Source organism: Heloderma suspectum, chromosome 2, assembly GCF_057233095.1.
Source record: "Heloderma suspectum isolate Gila_16-S chromosome 2, 16-S_ref, whole genome shotgun sequence".
NCBI classification, from domain to species: Eukaryota; Metazoa; Chordata; class Lepidosauria; order Squamata; family Helodermatidae; genus Heloderma; species Heloderma suspectum.
The window spans coordinates 234997066-235020212 of NC_139459.1; the positions used below are offsets into that span (position 1 = coordinate 234997066).

The following is a 23147-nucleotide window of genomic DNA, read 5'->3' on the forward strand; positions in this document are numbered from 1 at the left end:
GGTTCCAGGGTGCGCGCGAGTATGGATCTGAGCGCCTTCGAACGGGACAATTCGGTGAATTGTTTGTTGGACTCAGCGGTGCCTGCCTTTTGCCGGACTGAGCCCTGCAGCCTGGGAATCGATGAGGCAGGCAGGGGTCCAGTGTTGGGTACGGGCCCGACTACATCGGGGGAAGGGAAGAGAAAAATCCTTGGGAAGCTTTTAAAGCCAGTACTGAATCTAGTCCTAAAAGCATCCAAAGGGGTGGGTTGGTGAGCGACGGGTTCACATGAAAGCGTGCCTTCATGTGATCCAGTGGATTGTATGGGTGATAAACGAGACAGAGTTTGCAGAGCATTCTTGTAGAAATGGTAGTGAACGCTACCCTGATGTGCAAATCTTGTTCTTCCAGTTTTGTGCCAATATGTCTCGATTCAGACCCACAGATGCTCTGTCTGCAGTTTTTCTTAGCTGCACCCTCAACACCCTGCACTGAGAGTTCATATGAGTGTCATATGATCTCATGGTTACTGTAAGAGGCTTCTCTGGAGGATTCTCCATTGTAGAGTCAGCTTTGTCCTATGGCTGTACTTACAATAATACTTAAGGCGCAATCCCACACATATTTAGACAAAAAAAGCCTACAACTCCCATCATCCTCCAGCCAGCATAGCTGGGAGTTGTAGGCCTTTTTTTTGTCTAAACATGCATAGGATTGCGCCCTTAGTGTTGAAAGTATATAGACTGCTCAAAGCATTTCACATATAGTATCTTGTAACCCTTATAACAGCGCTGTAAGTTAGGCCAATATTACATTACATTGTAGGCTATGATTGAGTCGCTTGTACTGGCTTCTGCTTTCTTCCCAGGTCCCATGGTCTATGGAATCTGTTACTGTCCTGTGGCCCGGCAGGGAGATCTAGAGAAACTGAAGGTAGCAGGTAAAAATAAAAAAGGGTTGTCTGATTGCGTTTGTAATGCTGTGGTGGTGAAGCTGTGAGATGGGATTTGGACAGAAAGGGGAAAGGAAGTGCTAATGGTTCTACTGGGTGTCCCCCCTCCCCCACCGCCAGTAACAGGTGTCAGACACAGGCCAGTTTGTATTCGTCCTAGGCCACATCTCTTTGAGTTTGTTTTTTCCCTTGCTTATAGATTCCAAGACGCTGACAGAGACCCAGCGGGAAGAACTCTTTGAGAAACTGGATGCAGCCAAGGATTTTGTCGGCTGGGCCCTGCACATCCTCTCGCCCAACTTCATCTCCACTAGCATGCAGAGACGGTGAGCAGGTTGGGGACAAGGCATCCTGCCTTAAGAGATGGATTAAGAAGTCACTAGAACACGGGTGGCCAGAAAGTAGATCTCCAGATGTTTTGTACGTCAGCTCCCAGCATTCCTGGTCATGCTGGCAGGGGCTTCTAAGAGTTGAAGTCCAAAACATCTGGAGATCTTCCTTCTGGCCACCCCTGCACTAGAATCACAGTTGCAAAATGATGGCAACATTTCCTCAAGACAGTTGCTTTGCCTGGCCCGCATCTGGCCCCTGGGCACTTGGATCAGGGTCTATAGTAGTGTCACAATACATAATCTTGGTGACCGCCTTGCAGCCTGAAGCCTACCACCCACCTCTCATCATGAGCTTCTCAGAAAAGTTAGACTGGTCTCAAGGCTGAACAGGGAGGCAGTGTTGCTGTGCGCTCCCCTTAAGCGGTGTCTTTCCATTGCGTCACTCCATCCTTGAGATCCATGCTTACTGCCCGGACCTCTTTTTCTGCATTACTGACTGTGGCACCTAACAGACCACCCTACTTCTGATACCATGTAGTTCCCAAGGAACTGGGATTTGAATTCTTGTCTGCTGGGAGGACAGTGCAGCTGCTGCTGACGATGTGCAAGGGGAGCTGTCTTTCTATTTTGGTTGCCATTAACAAGCTGGTCCTGGTCTCTCAGTTTTCCAGACCAGTCCTTTTCTGATGCTTGGTGTTACATTTGTGAGTCAATGCAGCTCCCTTTCCCTTTCAGAGCAAAGTACAATCTGAATGCGCTTTCACATGACACAGCCATTGGCCTAATCCAGCATGCACTGGACACTGGAGTGCAGGTTGCAGAGGTGAGCCAGCTCAGCCCCCAGGCCTATGTAGGAAGTAGCGAGAAATCCCACCTCTTAACGTTCTTTGTGCTTCTTTCCTCCTGCAGGTCTTTGTGGACACAGTGGGGCCAGCAGAGAAGTACCAAGAGAAGCTAAAGCAACAGTTCCCAGAGCTGGAGGTTACCGTGAAGCCCAAGGCAGACTCCCTCTTCCCAGTTGTCAGTGCAGCCAGCATCTGTGCCAAGGTGAATGCGAGGCATAGGATCCCCCACTTTATGCTCTGGTGCTTGTTGAGATACACAGTCCATCAGCCTTAACAGCTAAATGGAACTTCCATATGCAAAAGCAGAAAACCTCTGATTACCAGGCATGGAGACCAAACAATAGGGGGTGGCTATTGCTGTCATGCTCTGCTTCCCGCAGACAATTGGCTGGCCACTGTTGGGGACAGAATGCTAGATTAGGTAGTCCTTTGGTCTGGTGCAGGAAGGCAATCCCTATGTCCTTATTTAACTCTCGTGATGTTCTCCAGGTAGCAAGGGACCGGGTCGTGAAGAACTGGAAGTTCTTGGAGGATTTGGAAGATGTGGACATGGATTACGGCTCTGGCTATCCCAATGGTAAATTCCAGTCATTCTGCTTAGATGGCATGCAGAACCTTCCCTATGGATTTGCAGCCACCGTATGTGGTGATGGCCTCTAGCTTAGGTGGCTTTAAAAGAAGGTTAGACAAACCTGTGGTGGATTAAAGTTGTAGCATGGACTGCTCCTGTTCAGGGTTCCAGCCAACCATGCCCTTTCCCAAGGTTCTCCATTCTGTTTCTACACACACACACACACACACACGCCGTTTTTCTGATCCCCACCCCAACAGTCAGCGTTCCGTGTCCACTTAGTATTTTCAGTCCTCGCTTAGCTGTTTTGAGGTTTTCTCCCCCCCTGAAGATTTTTTCCCCCTAAAGGGTTTTGTTCTCGGTGTTTCCCCCACCTTGCAGATACTTCCCTCTTGTGTGTGAATAGTACCATTTTGGCTACATAAAGATCCACACTTGGAGAATGAGTGTGCTGTTAATATATCTAGGCTGGATATATGCAGCCTCAAATTTCAAAGGTAGGTTGCTCCTGGGGAGCCAGGATGGATTTTATTGTTTTTATGTACTGCTTCGGAGTTTCCCAGAGGCATTTGGTTGATTGTGGAACACAAGATGCTGAACAAGATAAGCCTTTGGTGCGGTCCGGCGTAGTTCTTCGTATGTTCTGATGAGGAGCATACAGTAAGTCAAATCGCTACTTTTGGCAATTATGCGTCTACATTTTGTTACATTTTTTCCTCTACTCTCATCTTTGAATTTCACATTTCGTTTATTTCGCTAAATGGGCTTTTCCCCATGAGATTGACTTTGTCAGTCAGATATTGTCCACTCTTACCTCTCCACCTTATTAGGGTGGGCAGTTACGCTGCCTGGAAATGGCTCTCCTATTGATGCCATGGGTTGACCCCCTAGCACTAAATTTCCTGTCCCTGCTGCTCAGATGAAAGGAGGATGTGAAGTGACACAGAAGATATCACACACATTGCAAGTGCAGGAGTGGGTGGAGGCAGAACCGAGAGGTGTCCTAACTCCTATCATGTCATTTATCCCAGTCTCTCTCCCTCTCCCAGAGCTAACCAGGGAACCTGGGAATCCAGGCTAAGCCTCAACCTTGGAAGTAGGGACAACACTGAGTACCAGTATCCTAGGAGTCTTAGCCATCCATCCTTTTTCTCCCCCAGATCCCAAGACTAAAGAGTGGCTCGCACAAAGTCTGGACCCCGTCTTTGGCTACCCACAATTTGTACGATTCAGCTGGAGCACAGCTCAGATCATCCTGGAGAGCAAAGCCGTGCCTGTTTGCTGGTATGTGGGGAGGGAAGAGCTGTTGGATCTTGGAATGAAGGATGTACCTTAGGGTGGGAGATTAAGGAAACCATGGGGCATAGGAGGAAGCAGCCGCTGCAGACAGTGGCATGTCATGGTTTCCTTCTGATAGTTTTGTGTGCACAGAAAGGAAAAGGCTTTTGGTAAGGCAGCAGTTGAGTTGGGAGGGCTATAGGGCAGGAAATACTTGGCGCAGAGGTTCCAACAGTGTGAGAGGAGTGAATAGGGCAGTGAGTAGGAACATGGGAACCTGCCTCATACTGAATCCGACCATTGGTCTATTTAGCCCAGTATTGTCAACACTGACCGGCAGCAGCTCTCCAAGGTTTCAGGCAGGAGTTTTCCCAGCCCTATCTGGAGATGCTGACGATTGAACCTGGGACCTGCATGCAAAGCACGGGCTCTAGCACTGAGCTGTGGCCCTTCCCCCTACATAGGGGCTGTTCACATGTCACGCTAACCCATGGTGGGTGGCAAGCTATGCTGGGTAGGTGGTTATGCAAACAACCTACTGTGCTCCCATCAGACAATCAGGCAAACAAGCTACACAGAGTAGTTTATTTCACACACCCCTTGCCCCTCCTCCTTCTGTAGTCCTCCCGCCCAGCCGGGCAGGTATCCCAGCTTCCTTTGCAGAAGGAATAGAGATCACTTGAGAGGAGCAGAACAGTGGCAGCATTTTTGGCCGCTCTTTCTGAGCAGCTCTGTAGGTGATCTCCGTAACCCACACTGGCATGACAGACAACACGCTAACCCACCATAGGTAAAACAACCCTCACTGCAGAGTGTGGGTTCTGGGAGTGGCTTAATCAGGATTTAACCCATCATGGGTTGGAAAAATGCCCCCCACATGAAACACTAGCCCATCCTGGGCAGCTCAGGCCGCTTACCCACCATGGCTTAATGTTACATCTGAACCTAGCCATAGAGAGGCAGTGAAAATGGGTGGCTAGAAGAGAGTGGGCTAATTGTTTAGGCTTCTCTGTAAGTAATGGAGCTGGGGTGTGGGATTATTTGAGCTGCAGGGGCTTGCTCAGTGTTTGTGGGACAATTTCCCTTTAAATTCATTGATTTTACAGGAAAATCAACCCTCTGAGTAAGGAGGAATTCTGCCTCACCACATTCTCGCTGTAAGGCTGGCTTTCCCTGCTATCTCCCCCATGTCTTGCTGTTTGATTATGCATGTGGGCTGTACAAAGCACTGCAGAGTTCAGCTTAGACTTGCTAATGCCAAAGGATAGTCATAACTCCTCTCGTGCATTCCCACAGGCCTTGGGAGACCCACTGACCAGCTCCCCTTTTGAGTCCAAGGAGCTGCCAGCATGGTTGCTGCCTTCCATCTCAGCAGACTGACCTTGGCAGGCACACAAGATGCTACAGAAAGAGTTGATATGCGGCCATTTCCCTTTCCCCTGGTTAAATGGGGCAGGAATCCTGTACTATCTTGTTGGGGGAAGAAGGGCTGGGTGCTAAGGCATCTATTTTCCATCTTGGCTCTTGGAAGGTGGTGAAGTTCAGTGGCTGTAGCAAGCGGATGAGGCTGGGATCCAAGACCATTGAGTGTAACTCTCAAAGGGGGAAGATGTGGGGCATAGCTTGAGAGAAGAGGAGCAGGAGAAGTTGCTACACCCAGATCCTTCATTTCTCCCCTTCTTTTGCCTCCCTCTCCAGGGACGATACTGAAGATGACCCATCCCAGAAAAGCACACAGTCCCTGCTGAGCTACTTTGCCCGGAAATACACCCCCACCAAACGCCCTCCCCACCGCTTCTTTTATGAACGCAAGCTTGAGACGGTGACTAGCTTGTAGGGGGCAGCAGATCATCCCCTTCTTGCTGGAATCGTCATCTTGCTTTGATGCCACAGGAAACTCTCCTCCTTTGTCAGTTTGTTTTTAACTGGAGGGTGCAAATCCTTCTGACTCACAGCGGCAAAGCGAACCTGTGAGCAGAAGCATCAAGAGACAGGTGCAGAGTCTGTCAAAGAAAGGGACTACTACAGCCTCGCTCTTTCTGGAGGTCTTTGTACTTCAGTGGTCTACTTCTTTTTAGTTAATAAATTGAAAACCACCAGCGCCGACTCCTGGTTTTTGAGGGCCCTTGGGCAGGATGCTTTCAGTGGCCCCCCCCTCCCTCACTGAGTCTGCCGTCTTACCACCACTGCTGCCAGCTACTATTGCTCTCCCTCTTTCTCACTGCTACCACTTGGTTGCTTGATGGGCAGAGAGCCTGTGAGCAAGTAGACAGTGGCATCTACTGCTGCTCCTTCTCACCACCAACATTGCCTGGGCAGGTAAATAAGCAGGTTACAATGGTGAAGAGGAGGAGCAACTCCAGTGGGCCCTGCTGGGGTGTGAGCCCTTGGCAGGTGCCCAACCATACCAACCCTGAAAACAACAAAGACTGGAAGTCCCTTGTGTGTACATTGGTAGCTGCTGGTGGCGGTCCATAATAAAAGCAAACCAAAAAGGGACTGAGGTGCACCAATGCCAGAGGTGCCTGCAAGTGAAGGATCACATTTTTAGTAACATTTCAAATAGTGGGTGATGCCACATAAACCAAAACAAAATCTCCCCTTCTTCTGCCTGAGGGAGACAATGTCTTATTTACTCCAGCGTGACAGTCATAGTGAACTTGCATGGTGGGAGAACTCAAGCAGGGCATGGAATCTGCCTTGTGCTGTTCGGCCTGGAAGTGGCTGTGGGCTGCACATGTGTGCATTTGAGACTGGGCTACTTAGAGCTTTAATTAACAAGTAAAACCACCATCAGTAAAGCCTCCTTAGATAAGAATGTTGTACTGTTTTGCTTGCACCATTCACTTCAATCAATTCTGCCCAATGTTCCACTTTTAGTTGTAGCTGTGTTCTGATGCTTCAGAATAAAATGAGGGTGGGGATATATGCCCTGTCTATTGTAGTATCTAAGAGGGTGGAAAGTCCCTAGGATAAACTCTCACTTCAGCCATGAACTTATTAGTTATCCTTTCAGCCTCTGTCCACAGTGTGGGGAGGATATTTACCTATTTTCCAGGGTGAGGGTTAATCTGAAGCACTATATAAATGCTAAACATTATTACTGCTGTTGCTTGATAGGGAGATAAAGCTGCTTCTGTGGAGAAAAGTCTTTTGCTTTTTGCTGACTGTTCCTTTTAGTAAAGTTATCTCTCTGGCCCAGCTATATCTCCTCCCTTAACTCATCCACCCCTTCTCAAGTTTTGCATGCCCTCCCCTACCATCAGTGTGATCTCCTTGCCTAATAAGCTTCCTCTCTGTTTGTCAAGCCACTGCCATTTTCCTTCAAGAGCTTCCTTGAGATCTGTTTCCTTATCGAAACCTCTCCTGACCCAATGCAGAATTACCTTATCTTAGGGATAGGCAACCCAGTACCATCCAGATGTTTTGGACTATAACTCCCATAGTCCCTGACCACCCTGGCCATGCTGGCTGGGGCTGATGGAAGTTGTAGTCCAAAAGATCTGGCGGGTGTCAGGTTGTCTACCCCGCTCTTACCCACTTCTCAAGCGTCCCATCCTCACTTCTCATCTGTATGAAAAACCTCCCCCCTCCACTGTCCTCGCCTTTGGGCAAAGGCTGTGTCACTTTTGTCATATCATTGTCTGGCAGTGTTGGAATGTTGTCTCTTCAGCAGCACACAGCAAGGCTATTGGGTACTTTTATACTAACAATTCTGAGCAAGGGGGGTAGGAGGGGCAAAATGGTATCAAACAGAACAACGGCAAAAGATCTTTTGCTGTAGAGAAAGCCAGGAGAGAGGTCCTTACCTGATCACAAATGTTCCATGTGTGACTGTTAATACCATAAATAGAAAATAAGACACCTTGAGGCATGAATAGAGACTTGCCTTGAATTGAGCTCCCTCCCTATCCTCACCTTTTTCTCTAATTTTGGTTTGCCATTCTTTCTGGCATGTAGAGTTCTTTGCAGAGCTGTTTCTGCGTTCTTGCTAATGGGCTAGATTATAAGAGGACCTAGTCCTACCTATTAACTTCTCTACAAATTCTTTTAACACACACGTTTTTAATTTTCCCACACATATTAATAGGTCTAAACCAATGCATAATGTAGAGTTTGCAACAAACGGTGAACAAGCGAGCCGAGCAGGAAAAGGGAGCTGATAAAGCAGGGTGTGTGACTGGGTCAGTTATGGACTGTATTACCAAGGGAATTTGCACAGTGTTTATACTGGAGTACACAGGGGTTGGGTAGGTGGCATTCAAGGAGTGCTGCATAAAAGATGTGGAGCTGTGAGGACTCAGGGTCTCCACCCCCCCTCCATCTCCCAGTAGATCAGGCGTGCAGAGCCTCTTTCAGGCTGAGGGCCAAATTCCATTTTGAAGAAGGGGAGGGGCTGCATTCTAGTGGTGAGTGGGGCCAAACATGCCAGCATGTTTTAGATTAAAGCTCTTACTGCAATGAAGCTTTAGGGGATTCAGTTCAACCTTTTAGAACAGGGGCAAAGACTGCACAAAAGCCCCAAACCCAGCAAATTATAGGTGGTTGGAGGGGGAAGGATGTGGCCAGGTGGGGGACCTCCAGGCCGGCTGGATATGGACCCAGGCCTGAGTTTCTGCACTCCTTCATTAGATGCTTTTCTGATTAGAACATTCACTCCATGGCACTGACTGCTTCTTGTTGGATGCTATGCATTTTGTACAGGCTGTCTGAAGCTTTGTTTTCCCCAATACAGACATTGCATTATTAAACTTAAACACAATCTAGGTCTGTGCAACTGGTGCGGATAATCTCCCCGTCTGTGTTCGGTTGCATAAACGTTAAAGCGAGTGCTGGGTGCGAGCCAATTCAATAGAGCAGTAGCCATTGGTCCCCAAGTAACTGCAGCTTTCCGGAGTCCCAGCCTCTAACTGCGTGTCAGTTAAACCAACGATGTCACTCTCGAGCCCCACCTAATGGCCAGTGGTTTTTCTATTGCCTGCTGCCTCCATGTTGGGCTCAAACTAGTGAAAGGCCTTTCATTTTGGCTCATTCCTACTGGCAACTGTACCTGAAGCCATATCAGCAGTAGGGGCAAACTTCTCCAATGTAGATTACATCACACATTTCTTTTCAGCCCACACAATCCCTTGCTCTCTCAAGTTCATTCAACGGATCCTCTGAGGGACTGCCCTCTACGCTTCCCTTTCTGCGCCAGAGGGGGCCCCAGCTGAGGACTACTCAGGGCAACTCTTGGAAGAGCACAACAGGGGAGCAGGTGGAAGGGAAGGCAGGGTGTTGGGAGTGAAGGTGTCACATCAATGGCTCTCTAACTCTGCCTTTCTACCTGTACAAAATGGAAAGCTTGAGGAAAGCAGCGGCCATGGGCAGATTCCCAGGAGATGAAGGTACCCTAGTGGGGTGAATTCTACTGCTACAGCATGGGACCCGGACGCCTCTAAGGTACCAGATCAGCTTGCTATGCCCCATGACCATATACCAAGTTACACAGAGCTAGACAAGATGGCAAGAAGCTGGTAAAGTGGGATATGACAGATTTGCATAGGTCACAAGCGATCCCCCCAAGCCCACGGCAATCACAGGGGAGGGGGTTATTTTCCTCTGAGAGGGTTGCTGTCTTGGATCAGAACCCACTCCCACTCCCCTCCACGTCTTCCATGAAGACTGAACGCTTCTGCATGTTCTGTCTCAGGCGCTGGAGCAGCAGGTTGCCTGTGCAGATCCCGCCAGGGCCGATGCGGCCTTCTCTTTGGCTGCCCCCCTTGGTGGTGTCAGGCTCCTCAACACTGTCACTGTCTTCGAGGTGGGAATAAGAGGATGGGAAAGCTGTGTCAGAAGTGGTCAGTGTCAGGCACTCGCAGGGATCAGAACTGGCGGCGAAAGAATCATCCCAGATGGTCTCGCACAACTCCTTTCCGTTCTTGTACATCTGAGGAAGGAGAGAGGGTACGTTGTTATGAGTGTGAAAGACTCTTCCTTACGGGGCACCACTCTAATCCAGCTTGGCACCAGACTGGTGCAGATTCTTCAGGCTGGAAATGGCGAGGAACCACCCTAGGAGTGAGGATGGGCCTGACTGGATATGGGTGGGTAGGTCTAGAAGGTGGGTGGGCAACCTCTGGCCCACAGAGGTTGCCCATGAGGCCCGCGGAGGTTTGGGCTCCCTCTGCAGGCCCCAACTCCTGGCCTGGCAGCTAGCAGGACTTTGGGGAACATGGGGAGAGAAACTGCATGGTTTTGTTTTGGTTCTGATAGCTTTTACTGAGTCCGGAGGAAGACTGCCCCCCACCCCATGCAACTTATTCCCATACCATCCATAGATCAGAATGGAGGCAGGATGTTTAACAGAATGTTTAATTTTGCCAAGGAACTGGTTGTGCTTGATTAAATTCCAAACACATTCACTATCTGGAAAAGTAGGGGAGGGTGAAAGAGAAGTAGGCCACAAGTTGCCCAGCCCTGTGTTAGGGAATCACGGAGCAGGTCAGGGCGAGACGCAGAATCTCCTCCCCTAAGACTCAAACTAGCAGACAAAGGGGAGGAGAACCTGTAGCGCAGCTTTCTCCAACCTGGTGCCCTCCAGATGTTTTGGACTATATCTCCCAGCATTCCCCACCATTGGCCATGGTCACTGGGGCTGATAGAAGCTCAGGTCCAAAACATCTAGAGGGCACCTGGCTGGGGAAGGCTGCTCTAGAGTGCTTCATGGTGCCTTGGCTGCTCTCGTTTCTTTTTGGAGCCTAGCCGGATGTGCCCTTCCCACAAGAGAGTCTGTTTTGTCCCAGCCCAATCTCAGCTACTAGAACCCAGGCTGCCTATGTTATCTCCACTCTGCAAAGACCAATTCAGTTGCTATCTCAGGGCTGCAGGGGCAGTTGCAGTGAATCCTCTGCCTGCTCATTGACTAGGACTGCAAGGGAGGGGCTTGTTGCTTGGCTGCAGTCCAAAAGGGATGAGGCAGCCTATTTGGAAGACCACGTTCTCCCATAGGCGCATGCCTAGGTTTTAAGATTCTCAGGAGCGGCCCTTCTCTCTGTCCTGCCACCATCAGAGGCACATCTGTCGGGTATGCAAGAGGGGGCCTTCCTGGTGGCTGCTCTCAGGCTCTGGAACTCCCTGTCCAGGGAAGGCAAGCCAGCTCCATCCCTGTTGCCTTCCCCACAGCAGGTAAAGATACTTTTATTCAGACAGATGTTCAGCCTCTAATCTGATTTGCTGCTGAAATAGGTTTCAATCTGATGGTTCCTGTTCTTTCTTTCTTTCTTTCTTTCTTTCTTTCTTTCTTAATGATATGTTTTTGCGCTATTTTTAGAGAAAGGTGGGATCTATATTTAATCAATAAAACAAATAATGAGTCATCATGTGACTTATTCAGACTTTGATGTGTTTGTTGTTTTGGTAATAAGTGTATACATTTATTCCCATACAAATGAACAAATTCAAGAATTTATGCCTTGTGATGTGGTTTGATTTCTAAGATGAGAGGTGCTGGGGCTCAGCCTTTTCATGGAGCCATGTTCATGCCCTCTCCCACCATTCCCCCTGTCCCTTGGTGTACAGAGAATAGTTGGTGCCCCTCTGTGGGGGATACTATGGCACTCTGCAAATGATTAAAGGCAGACTTTGCTTTATGAATGCAACACAACTCCTGGTGTGAGGAGGGGATTAAAAACTACAGCTTTGCCAACTCAAAAGGGCACCAGCCACCACCGGCTTCTATGAATCCTGCCTGTTATTCATAGTGGAAAGATATTAGGGGAATGAGTCAAATGGGCCTGACATTGTCACACTGTTGATCAGATATCCAGCCAAGTTGTTGCTCTCTAGAGAGACAGGCGTTCCTGTTTCTAGACACTAACTCTATTAGCTGCCCTGAGGTGCAACTTGACTGGGTCAGTGCAAGGCCACCAGCATTCAGCAGGCATTAGCTTCACCTCCAGCGGTAGATGCCGAGGCCTGTCATGTGGAGTTACTTGGGAGATCTCCATCTCTCTTGGCTCTCAGGGCAGTGTAGCACCCTGTCTTTTGCAGCTAGTTGGAGGGTGGGGGAGGATGTTTATAAGCCAAGAGGTCAGTAGAGAACCACAGATTAAGATTCTGGACTCTGAGGTCGCCGATACATGTAAGGATAATTTTACACAGCAACCCAGGGGTTGGGGAGAAGCTGTCAGTCTTGTTTCTCCCCCTCAGCGCTGGCATCAAAGGCAGGCATGGTTGGGCACCTACCAACAGCCCACACCCCTCAGCAGGGGCCCACTGACAAAAGCCCCTTGGACTTGCTCTTTCTCTTCATCATGGCAACCTGCTTGTTCACCCTCTTGCTCTGGCCCATACAACAATGGTGGTGAGAAGGGGAACAGTAGATTATTATTATTATTTTATTTTATTTATTTCATTTCTATACCGCCCAATAGCTGAGGCTCTCTGGGCAGTTCACAACAATTCTGTTGTGATGCCTCTGCCTGCTTTCTTGCTGGCTGGCTGCCTGTCAAACAAGCAAGCAGTAGCAATGACAAGAAAGAGAATGAGGAGTAATAGCAGCTCGTGACAATGGCGATAAGAAGGTAGGCAGACTCAGTAACCTGGTTCACACTATAGGATGTGGCTCGTGATGCGTGAGCCATGGTATCCATGGTCTGTTCTAAGGTTACGCAAGGGTTGTTTAACCCTTGCATTACCCATGTTCTCACAACATGACAACCCCCAAGCGGGGGTTGGATATGCAAAATGGCAGCCCCACACCCCGCACACACGCAGCAGCCTCGCTGTGGGTTGAATAACCATGCTACACTGTCATGTCATGTGAACCAGTCCAATGAGGGGGGGCACTGAGGGTGTCTTCTCCAAGGGCCCTCCAAAACCTGAAGCTGGCACTGCTCCCCCTCCTTACTAACTAGGGGTTATCCCATTTATATTTAAGTGGCACATGTTCATTCATCTATAGGTTAATCTACTAACCTTAAAAAAAATCCCACAAACATTTAAAAAAGACTCGCAGAAGTATTGCAGGGATTAGGGGGTGATACCAGTGGCACTACTGTCCTCCATTCTAACTAACCACTCTGAAAAAGCTGCAGAACATGATTTTTCTGTTACACACCCCAAGACCAAGAAAATATCTGAATGTGGTGACATGACCTGAACTGTTCGCATTATGGTACAAATCTTATGTCTGTCTTACATCCCTGGTTTGATTAGAATATTATCAGCTTAATCTTAGACATTTTAGGTCTCCAGCCTCTTGATGACATTTGAGTGTATGAACAATCCCCTCCCCATTTTTCAGGTTATTGTTCTTCTGTGGATCAATGCAACCCACAAAGATGAATTACAAGCAAAGGACATATGCAGATTAGTTTTAAAAGGAAAATAGAAGAAAAAAACTAATAACATTGACAACTTCACATGACTCATCCTACAATGATTTCCTTCACCTTGAAAACATTGAACACTCTCTAGAACAGTCTTCCCCAGCCTAGTGCCCTCCAGATGTTTTGGACTGCAACCCCAGCATTCCAGACCATTGGCCATGCTGGCTGGGGCTGATTGGAGTTGAAGTCTAAAACATCTGAAGGGCACCAGGTTGGGGAAGGCAGCTCTAGAGGGTAGCAGTGGTGTCTGTAGGGAATGTCTTTAGCAGAGGAAGAAGAATGAGTGTGCTTGACCAGGTTTTAGGGTTCTAGAGGAGCCTGGACTACTCACTTTATTCACATTGTTATCAGCCACATTTTACATCTGCTAATAATACAGCTTTTGCATGGCTTGAATTTTGAACTACAGCAAAGTTCTTTTGGAATTGCATACTCTTCCTTGAATTGTACATTTTGCTTATGGTTGCACGTTTTAAAAAACCTCTAATAGCATCAGAGAACAGGTGTACTGTTTCTGATAGATCTGGTGACTGAGCAGCAATAAGGCCTGGGCACCAGGTCTACCAAGGTAGGTAGATCAACCCTCTGAGAAATGCATATACCAGGTCTGCCACTTTGTTGTTTCTCCTTGGGTAGAACTAGTGTCTAGACAATGTCTTTCCACCCACAGCTGAAACCCTCAGTTCTTTCCATGACTTCCTTCACCCATGTAATAGCCTTTCTTCTCTACAGGCAATGCACAATAGATTCAAGTACCTTCAAAAGAGGTTTATTTCTGCAATATATGAGAAAACACTAACTTCTTTGGAGGTGCATGGCACACTGTCTCAGCTCCAAGGCCAACACTAAGAGAGAGATGGGAAGAGGATCCACTTGGGCCTCCTGCGAGAGCTAAAACTGGCACTCTTAAAGCTGTTTGTGTGTGTGTATCTCTGTCTCTGTCTCTCTCTCTCTCTCTCTCAACATGCTGTTCTAAACCTGAATTGCACTGCTGCTACAATCATTTTCACAGCCCCATCTGCATTTCCCTAAAACACCAACTGTCCTGTCCTGAGCTTTGCCCATGTGGCTGGAAACTGAAAGTAGAGACAGATGGAGTAGGCACAGCACAGCAGCCCTGTTGCTGCTCTCCGAATGACCTCATGATTGGAATCCGGGCGGGAGGGGAACAGTTGTAACCCCTTTCCCCTAAAAATGGATGCCCATGTCACCCCCATTTCAAATTCTTCAGTTTTTAAAGCTTTTTCACTGGAAGGGTGAAAACTTTATTCAATAAAAACATGAGGTTTTCTATAAAGGCGCCAGAAGTTGAGATAAAAATCACATGTCTTTGACAAAGCTCCTTCTCACAACTTTTTGATTTCAGTAAAATTCCCACCAGCCCTAACCAGCACAACAAATGGTGAGGGATTGTTGGACTTGCAGTCCAACAACATCTGGAAGGCCCCATCTCTGCAGTAGTCAGTGCCTCCCAATATAATTTGATCCCTGTTTCTTACACACACTCCCCTCTTCCTCCTTCTCTCAGCCATGGTTTAATACAGGCAGATGTTTGCTGACTCCTGCAGTTTCAAACCACTTATTGGGCTGGAGCCGAGGAGGAGGAGGAAGAGCAGCCATCTTGTGGTTATTTATCCCCTTTATTGTCCTCACCTGGCCATACGAGAGGCAGTTGTGACTGCAGTTATTTCCATCAGGTCCCCAGTGCCAGTCAGTAAGCCAATTACGAGCACAGGTCAGGTCTTCCTTGCAAGCGTCATACCTGAGATGATAATAGGATTGGGCAGTAAGGAAGACAGCTGAGTTTTCATTGTACTATTACAGTTCCCACCTTTCCTCCAAGGAGGTCAAGTTGGTGTACAGGGCTGGTGTCAAGGGTAGACATGGTCGAGCACTTGCCAAGAGTTCGCAACCCAGCAGAGTGCCCACGGACAAGAGCCCCCAGACCTGCTCCTCCTCTTCACCACCGCATCCCACTTGGTAAGCAAGCAGGCGGTAGCAATGCAGTTGAAGAGGAGGAAGAGGAACAGGTGACAACGCTGGTGAGGAGGTAGTCTCACTGAAGGAGCAGGGCCCATGGAAGGTGTCTTGCCAAAGGACCTTCAAAAATCTGTTGCTTGCACTGGGGAAGAGCCTTCAAAAGGCTTGTATATTCCCTTGGTATCCAGTTGAACTTTGTCACCCAGCTAGACTTCTCCACATCTGGCTTATTTACTCCAAAACAGAATGGGTGGTGTTCTAAGAAAGATGCAGGTTGCATAGGTACTGTTTCTCCAATTACAATGTGCTGAACTGATGGAGAATATGACATTGGTTCTTCCCAACTTATGAAGGGCTTTTTAAGGGTCGGGGGGGGGGGGAAATGTATGTCTTTCACCCCTTGTAGGGCTTAAAACAACATTGCATTTTGTTTACACCACCTACAATGCAATCGTATGCATGTTTATACAGAAGTAAGACCTACTTTGTTCAACGGGACTTACTTTGCAAATAAGTGTGAGTAGGATCACTGCCATAGTTGGATTACTTTGCATACGCTTCGATACCTTAACTCAGCCTTCCCCAACCTAGTGCCCTGCAGATGCTTTGGATGACAATTCCCATCAGTCCCAGCCAGCATGGCCAGTGTTTAGGAATGTTGGGAGCTGTAGTCCAAAATATCCAGAGGATACCAAATTGGAGAAGGCCGCCTTAACTTGTGTTTAGGATGCAGCCATTTGCTGACATTCTCCAGTTCTGCTACCTCAAGGAGATGGTGTTCTTTCCCTCTTTCTCCACCCCCCCCGGACTCCCCCTCTAGATAAGGAGGCATAACTCACCATTGGTCACAGAGGCTCTGGCAGAGGGGCACAGCCTGTACAGCGGTGGGTCGCCGAGGATGAGGCCACTGGGCAGCAATAGGTGAGCAGTGGTAGAAACATTCCACCTGCCGTAGATATTCCTCACATCTTCAGGGGAGAAGGAAAAACTGGTCGTAGCAGTAATAAATATAGACATGATGACATCGAAAAGGTGGAGGATTCCCTTTAAAAAGTAGGCCAAATCTACCTGTATAGTACCTCAGTATTGAGAGTGGGTCTCAAGGAAAAACGGGAAGCAAGAAAAAGGTTGAGTGAAGCAGCAATTTCTCCCCACCCCCTCCCTGGTTGTTTGGTAACCTCCAGGACTAATTGCAGGGAGCTTCACAAGGGAAATCCCCCCCCCCCAAATTCACAGCCCTATAGGACAGGAGACATGTGACTTTTCCAGCAGGCTGCAGAGCAGAGGGAGAGAAGAGAAAGCAAATTCATTCCATCATCTGTGGAAGATCAGCTGCCTTTGGCCTTCCCTCACCTGGCAGCAACCATTCCCTCAGGCTACCTGAAGTGTTGCCATCCCCACCATTCAGTGTCAGAACTAACTTTAAGAACTGGCGCCTGAGCTTGCTTTCCTTCCTCTTCCTTCCCCATCTCTGTTTCCTTGCCTGAGGACAGGGACTGTCATGCAACTGATCTTTGTAAGCTGCTCTGAGAGCCCTTTTTGGTTAAGGAGTGGGGTAAAAATGCTCTCAACAGATATAGGAGCCATGGCTAGCTTCCTTCTCCTCTGGAGAGGCTGGGCTCTGACCTGCTGCTGAGATTTCCACAGCGGTTCCAGTAGATGTCATTGGCTTTGAAAAGGTCCTGGGCAACCTCTGGTGAGCAGCAGGCATCTGTGGGAAAAACCCTTCTGTCAGCATCTCCAGTCCTTTGGACCGAGGCAAACCACTTGCATTTTGGCAATTTGACACGTTATCTTTATTAATGCAGCACCTGCAGCTATTACCTGATATGCCAGATGAAGTACGAACATTGTCACCGGCACTTATCATGTAACGATAGATAAACCCCCGCAGACAATCTACAAGGACTGGCAGGCCTGATATATTAAGAAGTTCTCTCTCAACGCATCCCATTTTTTCACCTACGGTCATGATAGCAGCCTTCCCCAACTTGGCGCCTTCTAGAAGTGTTGGACTACAAATGCCATCATCCCCATCAATAATGGCTTCTGGGACTGATGGGGCTGTAGTTCAACACACCTGGAGGGTCACCAGGTTGAGGGAGGCTGTTCTACAGGCTCTGCATGCAGCCCCACAAAGTTTTTCAAAAGGTCACACAGGAGTTGTCAGACGCTTCACTGAGTTCCCTATGTGCCCTGTGCCACCTGTGGGCACTGATGGTTTCACTACTGCTTATTGCTCATAGGCTTTGGAATAAGCCACCTCAGAGAGTCAAGTTTTGATCAGCCAGCAGCCTCCAGATGAAACACATGTTAAGCCTTTCCACCCACCCCTGGAAAAGAACTCTTGCTCAAAATGTATGAGGAAGATGTGTTAACTTCTAAAAAGTGAGTCCCTTGACACCCATCAAGATCTGATCTGTTTCTCTGTTGAGTTTCGAGCGTTGCCTTCTTGATTTAGGGCCCTGAACCAAGGAAAAACTAAGTGCTTGGACGCAATACTGCAAAGTTTGGGAAATACTAATGTAGAGGCCCCTTACAGCTTTGTTTGGTTCTTTGTTTGGATATAGTCATGCATGAGAGAGAACAAGATAAGGCTTAGGGCACAATCCTCTTCATGTTGAGACAGAAAAAAAAAGTCCTACAACTCCCATGACTGGCTGGGGAACACTGGATGTTGTAGGACTTTTTTCTGTGTAAACATGCAGAGGATTGCACCCTTAGTAGCTTAGTTAGGTTAAAGGTGCAATCCTATGCATGTTTAGACAGAAATGTCCTACAATTCCCAGTATTCCCCAGCTGGGATTTCTCTCTCTCTAAACATGCATAGGATTGCACCCTAAATTGTTGTTGTACAACATATTTATTGTCCAAACCAAATGTGCATGGACATTTGGGTTGTATAGTAGAATTGTCTTACAACATTGATTTTTGTTGAACACATTTGGCTGATCGTTGCCATTTTGACCCGCTTAATATGTGTTTGTGACAGACTGCCTGCCCCATCTTATGCAAAATATGACCTTAATTAGTGCAAGACAACAATACAAAGCTAGTGAAAAGATGCTTGCAATTCTCTGTACAGAACTGAAGATCAATTAAACTTGTGCTGGACTGGACTCAGTAAACTGGACTCAGTTCTCCATGTGTTGTTCAGTAGAAGAGATTTTTTTTTTGTTTATCAAAGAGATAACAGATAGCCATATGAGGAAAAGTTACAACAGCTGGGATTGTTTAGCTTAGAAAAAAGGCAAGTAAGGGGAGACATGATAGAGGGGTACAAAGTGATGCATGGTGTTGAGAAAGGGAGACATTTTTCTCCCTTTCTCATAATACTAGAACCCAGTGAGGTCATCCCATGAAGCTGATTGGTGGGAGATTCAGGACAGATAAACAGAAGTACTTCTTCACACAGTGCAAAGTTAAACTATGGAATTCACTACCACAAGGCGTAGTGGTGGCCACCAATTTGAATGGCTTTAAAAGGGAATTAGACAAATACATGGAAGATAAGGCTATCAATGGCTACTAGTCCTGATGACTATATGCCACCTCCAGTATCAGAGGAAGTATGTCTATGTATACCGGTTGCTGGAGAACATGGGCGGGAGGGTGCTGTTGTGCTCATGCCTTGCTTGTGGGTTCCTGGTCGACAGCTGGTTGGCCACTGTGTGAACAGAATGCTGGACTAGATGGACCCTTGGTCTGATCCAGCTGGGCTCTTTTTTACGTTCTTATGTCCTAACACTCCCATTTGAGCAATTCTTGTTGTGTTACAAACCTTTGTGGAATAAGATGCCACTGAACTTAGTGGGGCATACTTTCCCATGACACGTTTAGGAGCAGTTAGACTAATCCAGGAGGCCATTTTTGAGACATGAAAATGCTGTGATTCTGTAGATTTAAACCAGGCAGAGTCTCTAGGCCATCTGTGTTTTCATGACTTTCTAGCCCATACATCCTGTTCCCTTTTATCATGTTCCTGGTTAGAGATAAGCCTGGAAGCTTGTCTGCAACTGGAAAAAGAAGAAGTAGTACAGGTACCACTGCCAGCTATTACTATGACGTGTCAGAAATGCAGGCTGCTCACAGCAGCTTAGAATAAAGGGGTCCCATTCTGACCTAATTTTTGCAGTGTTAATAGGATTGCCAGTCATCTATGTGACTGGCCTGACTCTTGTGCCTTGAACTGAAGTCTGACACATAGAAAATTAGCAGGTGAAAATTTTTATGGCATAAAGAGAGTGGTAAGAAATGCTTCATCAGTTAAAATTCTGGGTATTGGGCTGGTATTAACCACCGGAGAAGTACAAAGAGGAGAAAAGGTATCTTCCCCAAAGCACCACCATTAAAAAAAACCCCACGAAAACACACACACACACACACACACACAGGCCCATCTTCTGTGGTGTGAAAGGCACAGGGCCAAGAAATAAGGTAGAAACCTTATGTATAGGGCTTGAAAGTCATGTACCTGACAGATGACTCATGGGGCAGAGAAGAAATGGGGCCCTTGGCTTATTTATGGAAACGGTTCTTATGTATTGTGTACTTGTTCACTGCCCTGGTTGCTGCATGAAACATGGAAGGTTTTATCATCAACACTATAAGACTGGACTCTCTAGCGTTGGCTGTCCCGAGTGCCATTTTTCTTGGTAGAAAGGCAGGGTACACATCAAATAAATACATAAATAGCTTAGAGCACAATACTATGGACTCTAGACAGTGTCTAGACGGCCATAGGATTTTTTGGTTTCTGGGAACAGAGCTCAGAGCCAGGGCTCTGAGTTCGGTTTCTGGGAACCTGACTCCCCGCCCGCTCCCCCGCCACCTCATAGGCAGCACGACTCGTTCCCAGCTCTGCACTCTAAGAGCAGCATGGAGTGGGCAAAAAGAGGGAGTTCCTAAGGGTGGGGTGGGCACGAGACCGCAGAATCCCCGTTACAATGCTTCCTGTGTGCTGTCCGGCCTCCCCACCCCTCTGCTTTGACACGCCCCGGCTAGACAGCCGAAATCAGCTGTCTAGCTGCAGATGCAGGGTGGCTGGAGTGCAGAGGAAAGGATCCCCCCCGTGCTCCGGCTGCCCTAAACTGGATAGTTGGACGCCTCTGAATTTGGAAGCGGCCAACTATCCCCATAGGATTGCACCCTTAATTGCCATGCAGGAGGTGATTTTCAACTGGGATTGCAGCTGGGGAGGGAAAGGTTAACTCTCCCACACACACACATGCTTCAAGACACACACACACACACACACACACACAGAATCTCTCCCTGCATGGCAATTAACCTTAGGAGAAGGGGAAAAAAATTTCCATTGGTTTGGGATGATCTGGGACAGGTTGCAAATTAACTGAAGAGGTTATTTTATTTGAGATTGTTTGGATGAGAAATGATTTGGTTGGCTTTGCCTCCTGTGAAATTTAAACAAATCTTAGTAATTATTTCTGCATTTGCATATATAGATATAAATCAACATATGCCCATTTTATGCAGATTTGTGTCCTGTGGGCCTAGGCCCCAAATCTTTTAAGCGCCCAGCAATGCTCCTGCTCTCCTGCCTACATAAGGATGACCAGACACAAAAGAATACCTCTAATGCAGCCTTTGCCAAACTAGCTCCCCAGAGGTGGCTGGACTACAACTCCTGTCAACCCTGATCATTGGCATGCTGAGTAAGGATGGTGGGGGTTGTAGTCCAACCACCTCTGGGGACATGTGCTTGGGAATGGTTGAATAGAAGAAGGGAATTTGGCACATGCTGCTTGTCATATAGGGAACAGAGAAGTATCACCTGCTGAAATCCCCTCTTCTATTCAAATCAAATTAAAGGTACAGGAACATAATTTGCATCTGATCATTCCATTTCTGTAGTTTAATTCACACCTCTTCATTATAGGGAGGTTTGTTCATCAGCTCTTCTCTGAGAGAGCTTCTTTCTCAAACCTGTGGGAATGCCCTCCAAAACCCTTGGATGCAGAGCTCAGCTTCTCACTTGCCCCCAGCTCTGCAAGCTTTGTCGCTTCACCCACAGACCCACCCTTCCTGCCCTCAAGCAGTACTCACTCTCCGCATAGATCTGGCAGATACCCAGCTGTCCTTCTGGGCTCGGACTGGATTTGTGTTTCCCTCCAGGCAAGCAGCGGTCCTCTATGTCCTTAGCACTGGCACACAGCACTGTTAATGCCCAGGCCATACCCATTATCCAGATGGTGCCACAGCCGCCACTCATGGCTACCTAAGAAGAAGAGGAGTGTGTGTGTGTGTGTTATTAAATCAGTTTGGATAGGATAGCTGTCTTCAAGCATGCCAGCTAGATTATACAAGATGGACTCCCCCTAGTCCAAGCTCCCACCAGTATTTCCCAGGATGCACAACGCTTTCACCTCTGTCCCATTCCAACAATTGCCCTCCTCTTTCTCTCTCTTGATAAGCCCCTGGAGCATTATACTCCCCTTTGTTCATTGTTTGGCTTCAGCATGAAAAGCCTCCTGCAGCAGCTGCTGCTGCTGACTCCCTTCTCCCGCCAGGTAATTCCAGGCATGCCAACTGGAGGCAACTCCAACACAGAGATTAGGACCAGCTGGCCCTGGTTGCTCCAGGAGCTCCTGCACTCCTTGATTAAAGTTACAGTTTTGTTAATCCGAGTGCTGACCTGTGGGCCCGTCCCTGTGTGTGTCCATTATATCTTCTGAAAGCCCCACCTGTGGGTTTCCATGAATGTTTGCAAAATGTTCTGATATGCCTGGAAATGGTCTGGTAATCAGGCCCGGCCTAAGACATTTTGGTGCCTGAGGTGAAGGACAAGAGGCCTGCTCAATGGACTGGCAGTTGAATCTTACTTTAACACTGGTGACAAGACAGCATCTCCATCACACCTGAAGTTTACTAGCAAGCTTAGGGGAGTGTAGGGCAGGCTGTATGCCACATTACAACTCACTCTGCCTAATGGTACAGCTGGCCCTGATGCTAATATTTTTCTATCTGTGAATCCCATTGACAGCTCCTGTACGCAGCACTGTAGTAATGCCTGTATCAGGCAGACATGTTGCTTACTTTGTTCTGCACAGAGAGGGCAGAAGCCCTCTAATATAGGGGTGGTCAGCTTGTGGACCTCCGGATTGGCCTGTAATTCCCGTCATCCCTCACCATTGGCTATGCTGGCTAGGGCTGAGGGGAGTTGTAGGACAAAACAAGTTGCCCACCCCTGTCCTAGAGGCTGGGCATGGAACACACACAACAAATATAAACTGAGAAAGGTAGGGAGATATATTGAAGTTTATGGCACAGTGGCAGCTTAGCCATATTGCTCCACATGCAAGGCTAGGGTCTGTGAAAGAGCAAAGGCACAGAAAGGAAGAAATTATTTAATGGTGACAACAGAGCCCACTGGGCCTGGTTTCTAGCTCCCCTGCTACAGCCTCTTTCAGATTTGGCTTCCGGCACAATTTCTTCATCACTTCCTACAATCTGAGCACTGCAGCCACAACAGTGGATCGAGCCCCGCTTTAAAGAACCATGGAAACAGGGAGTTCTCCATTTTTCTTCTAAGTTGTGGCTGCAAAGATTTCCTGCTGTTTATTTCCTGGCAGTGAAAGAACAGATATAGCATTTCTCTTCCAAAAGGAAATATTGGACAGTGAAATGCATTTGATCCTCTATGCCCATGGCTGCTTTCACTGCCTTGCCTTTGAGCAAAGCATGGCAGAGGGCAAAATCTCACCACAGCAAGTACTTTCTGCGCAAGGTGACCCCCACCCCATCCATTCCTTTGCTGTGTCTAATTTCACTGAGGTGGCCTAATTTGCGCCAATATGAGGTGAGATGCGGGTCTAGGT

The 23147-nt window shown here is 47.8% G+C and overlaps 2 protein-coding genes and 1 long non-coding RNA gene across 9 annotated transcripts in view; 2 read left to right on the plus strand and 1 right to left on the minus strand.

Moving 5' to 3' along the window:
• Window positions 1–6882, plus strand: RNASEH2A (ribonuclease H2 subunit A). Of its 4 annotated transcripts, none has more exons than XM_084838586.1 (9): window positions 1–148; window positions 849–920; window positions 1132–1258; window positions 2000–2087; window positions 2174–2311; window positions 2599–2686; window positions 3841–3964; window positions 5065–5115; window positions 5255–6056. In XM_084838586.1, the coding sequence occupies exons 1-9, from the start codon at window positions 22–24 to the stop codon at window positions 5271–5273; spliced, it is 834 nt and encodes a 277-aa protein (XP_084694712.1). In that variant the 5' UTR covers window positions 1–21; the 3' UTR covers window positions 5274–6056. The 4 variants fall into 4 exon arrangements, with proteins under 4 accessions (XP_084694712.1, XP_084694710.1, XP_084694711.1 ...); XM_084838584.1 differs by having other exon boundaries at window positions 5657–6052; XM_084838585.1 differs by lacking the exon at window positions 5065–5115 and having other exon boundaries at window positions 5657–6882.
• RTBDN (retbindin) overlaps window positions 6492–23147 on the minus strand; it is a 22867-nt gene continuing 6211 nt past the window's right edge. The window contains exons 1-6 of one of the 4 annotated variants that reach the window (XM_084838592.1): window positions 21761–21910; window positions 21376–21547; window positions 16936–17020; window positions 16149–16277; window positions 14983–15091; window positions 7641–9887 (exon numbers count right to left, since the gene is read on the minus strand). In XM_084838592.1, coding sequence (XP_084694718.1) covers window positions 9582–9887; window positions 14983–15091; window positions 16149–16277; window positions 16936–17020; window positions 21376–21547; window positions 21761–21853 — 894 coding nt within the window. In that variant the 5' untranslated portion in view covers window positions 21854–21910 and the 3' untranslated portion in view covers window positions 7641–9581. Of the gene's footprint in view, window positions 9888–14982; window positions 15092–16148; window positions 16278–16935; window positions 17021–21375; window positions 21548–21695; window positions 21911–23147 lie in introns of those variants that run through there. The other 3 variants (XM_084838593.1, XM_084838594.1, XM_084838595.1) reach the window with 3 other exon arrangements.
• LOC146354290 (uncharacterized) overlaps window positions 10913–23147 on the plus strand; it is a 23834-nt gene continuing 11599 nt past the window's right edge. Inside the window, exon 1 of the long non-coding RNA XR_014788346.1 lies at window positions 10913–11125. This is a non-coding gene — a long non-coding RNA (uncharacterized LOC146354290). The remainder of the gene's footprint in view (window positions 11126–23147) is intronic.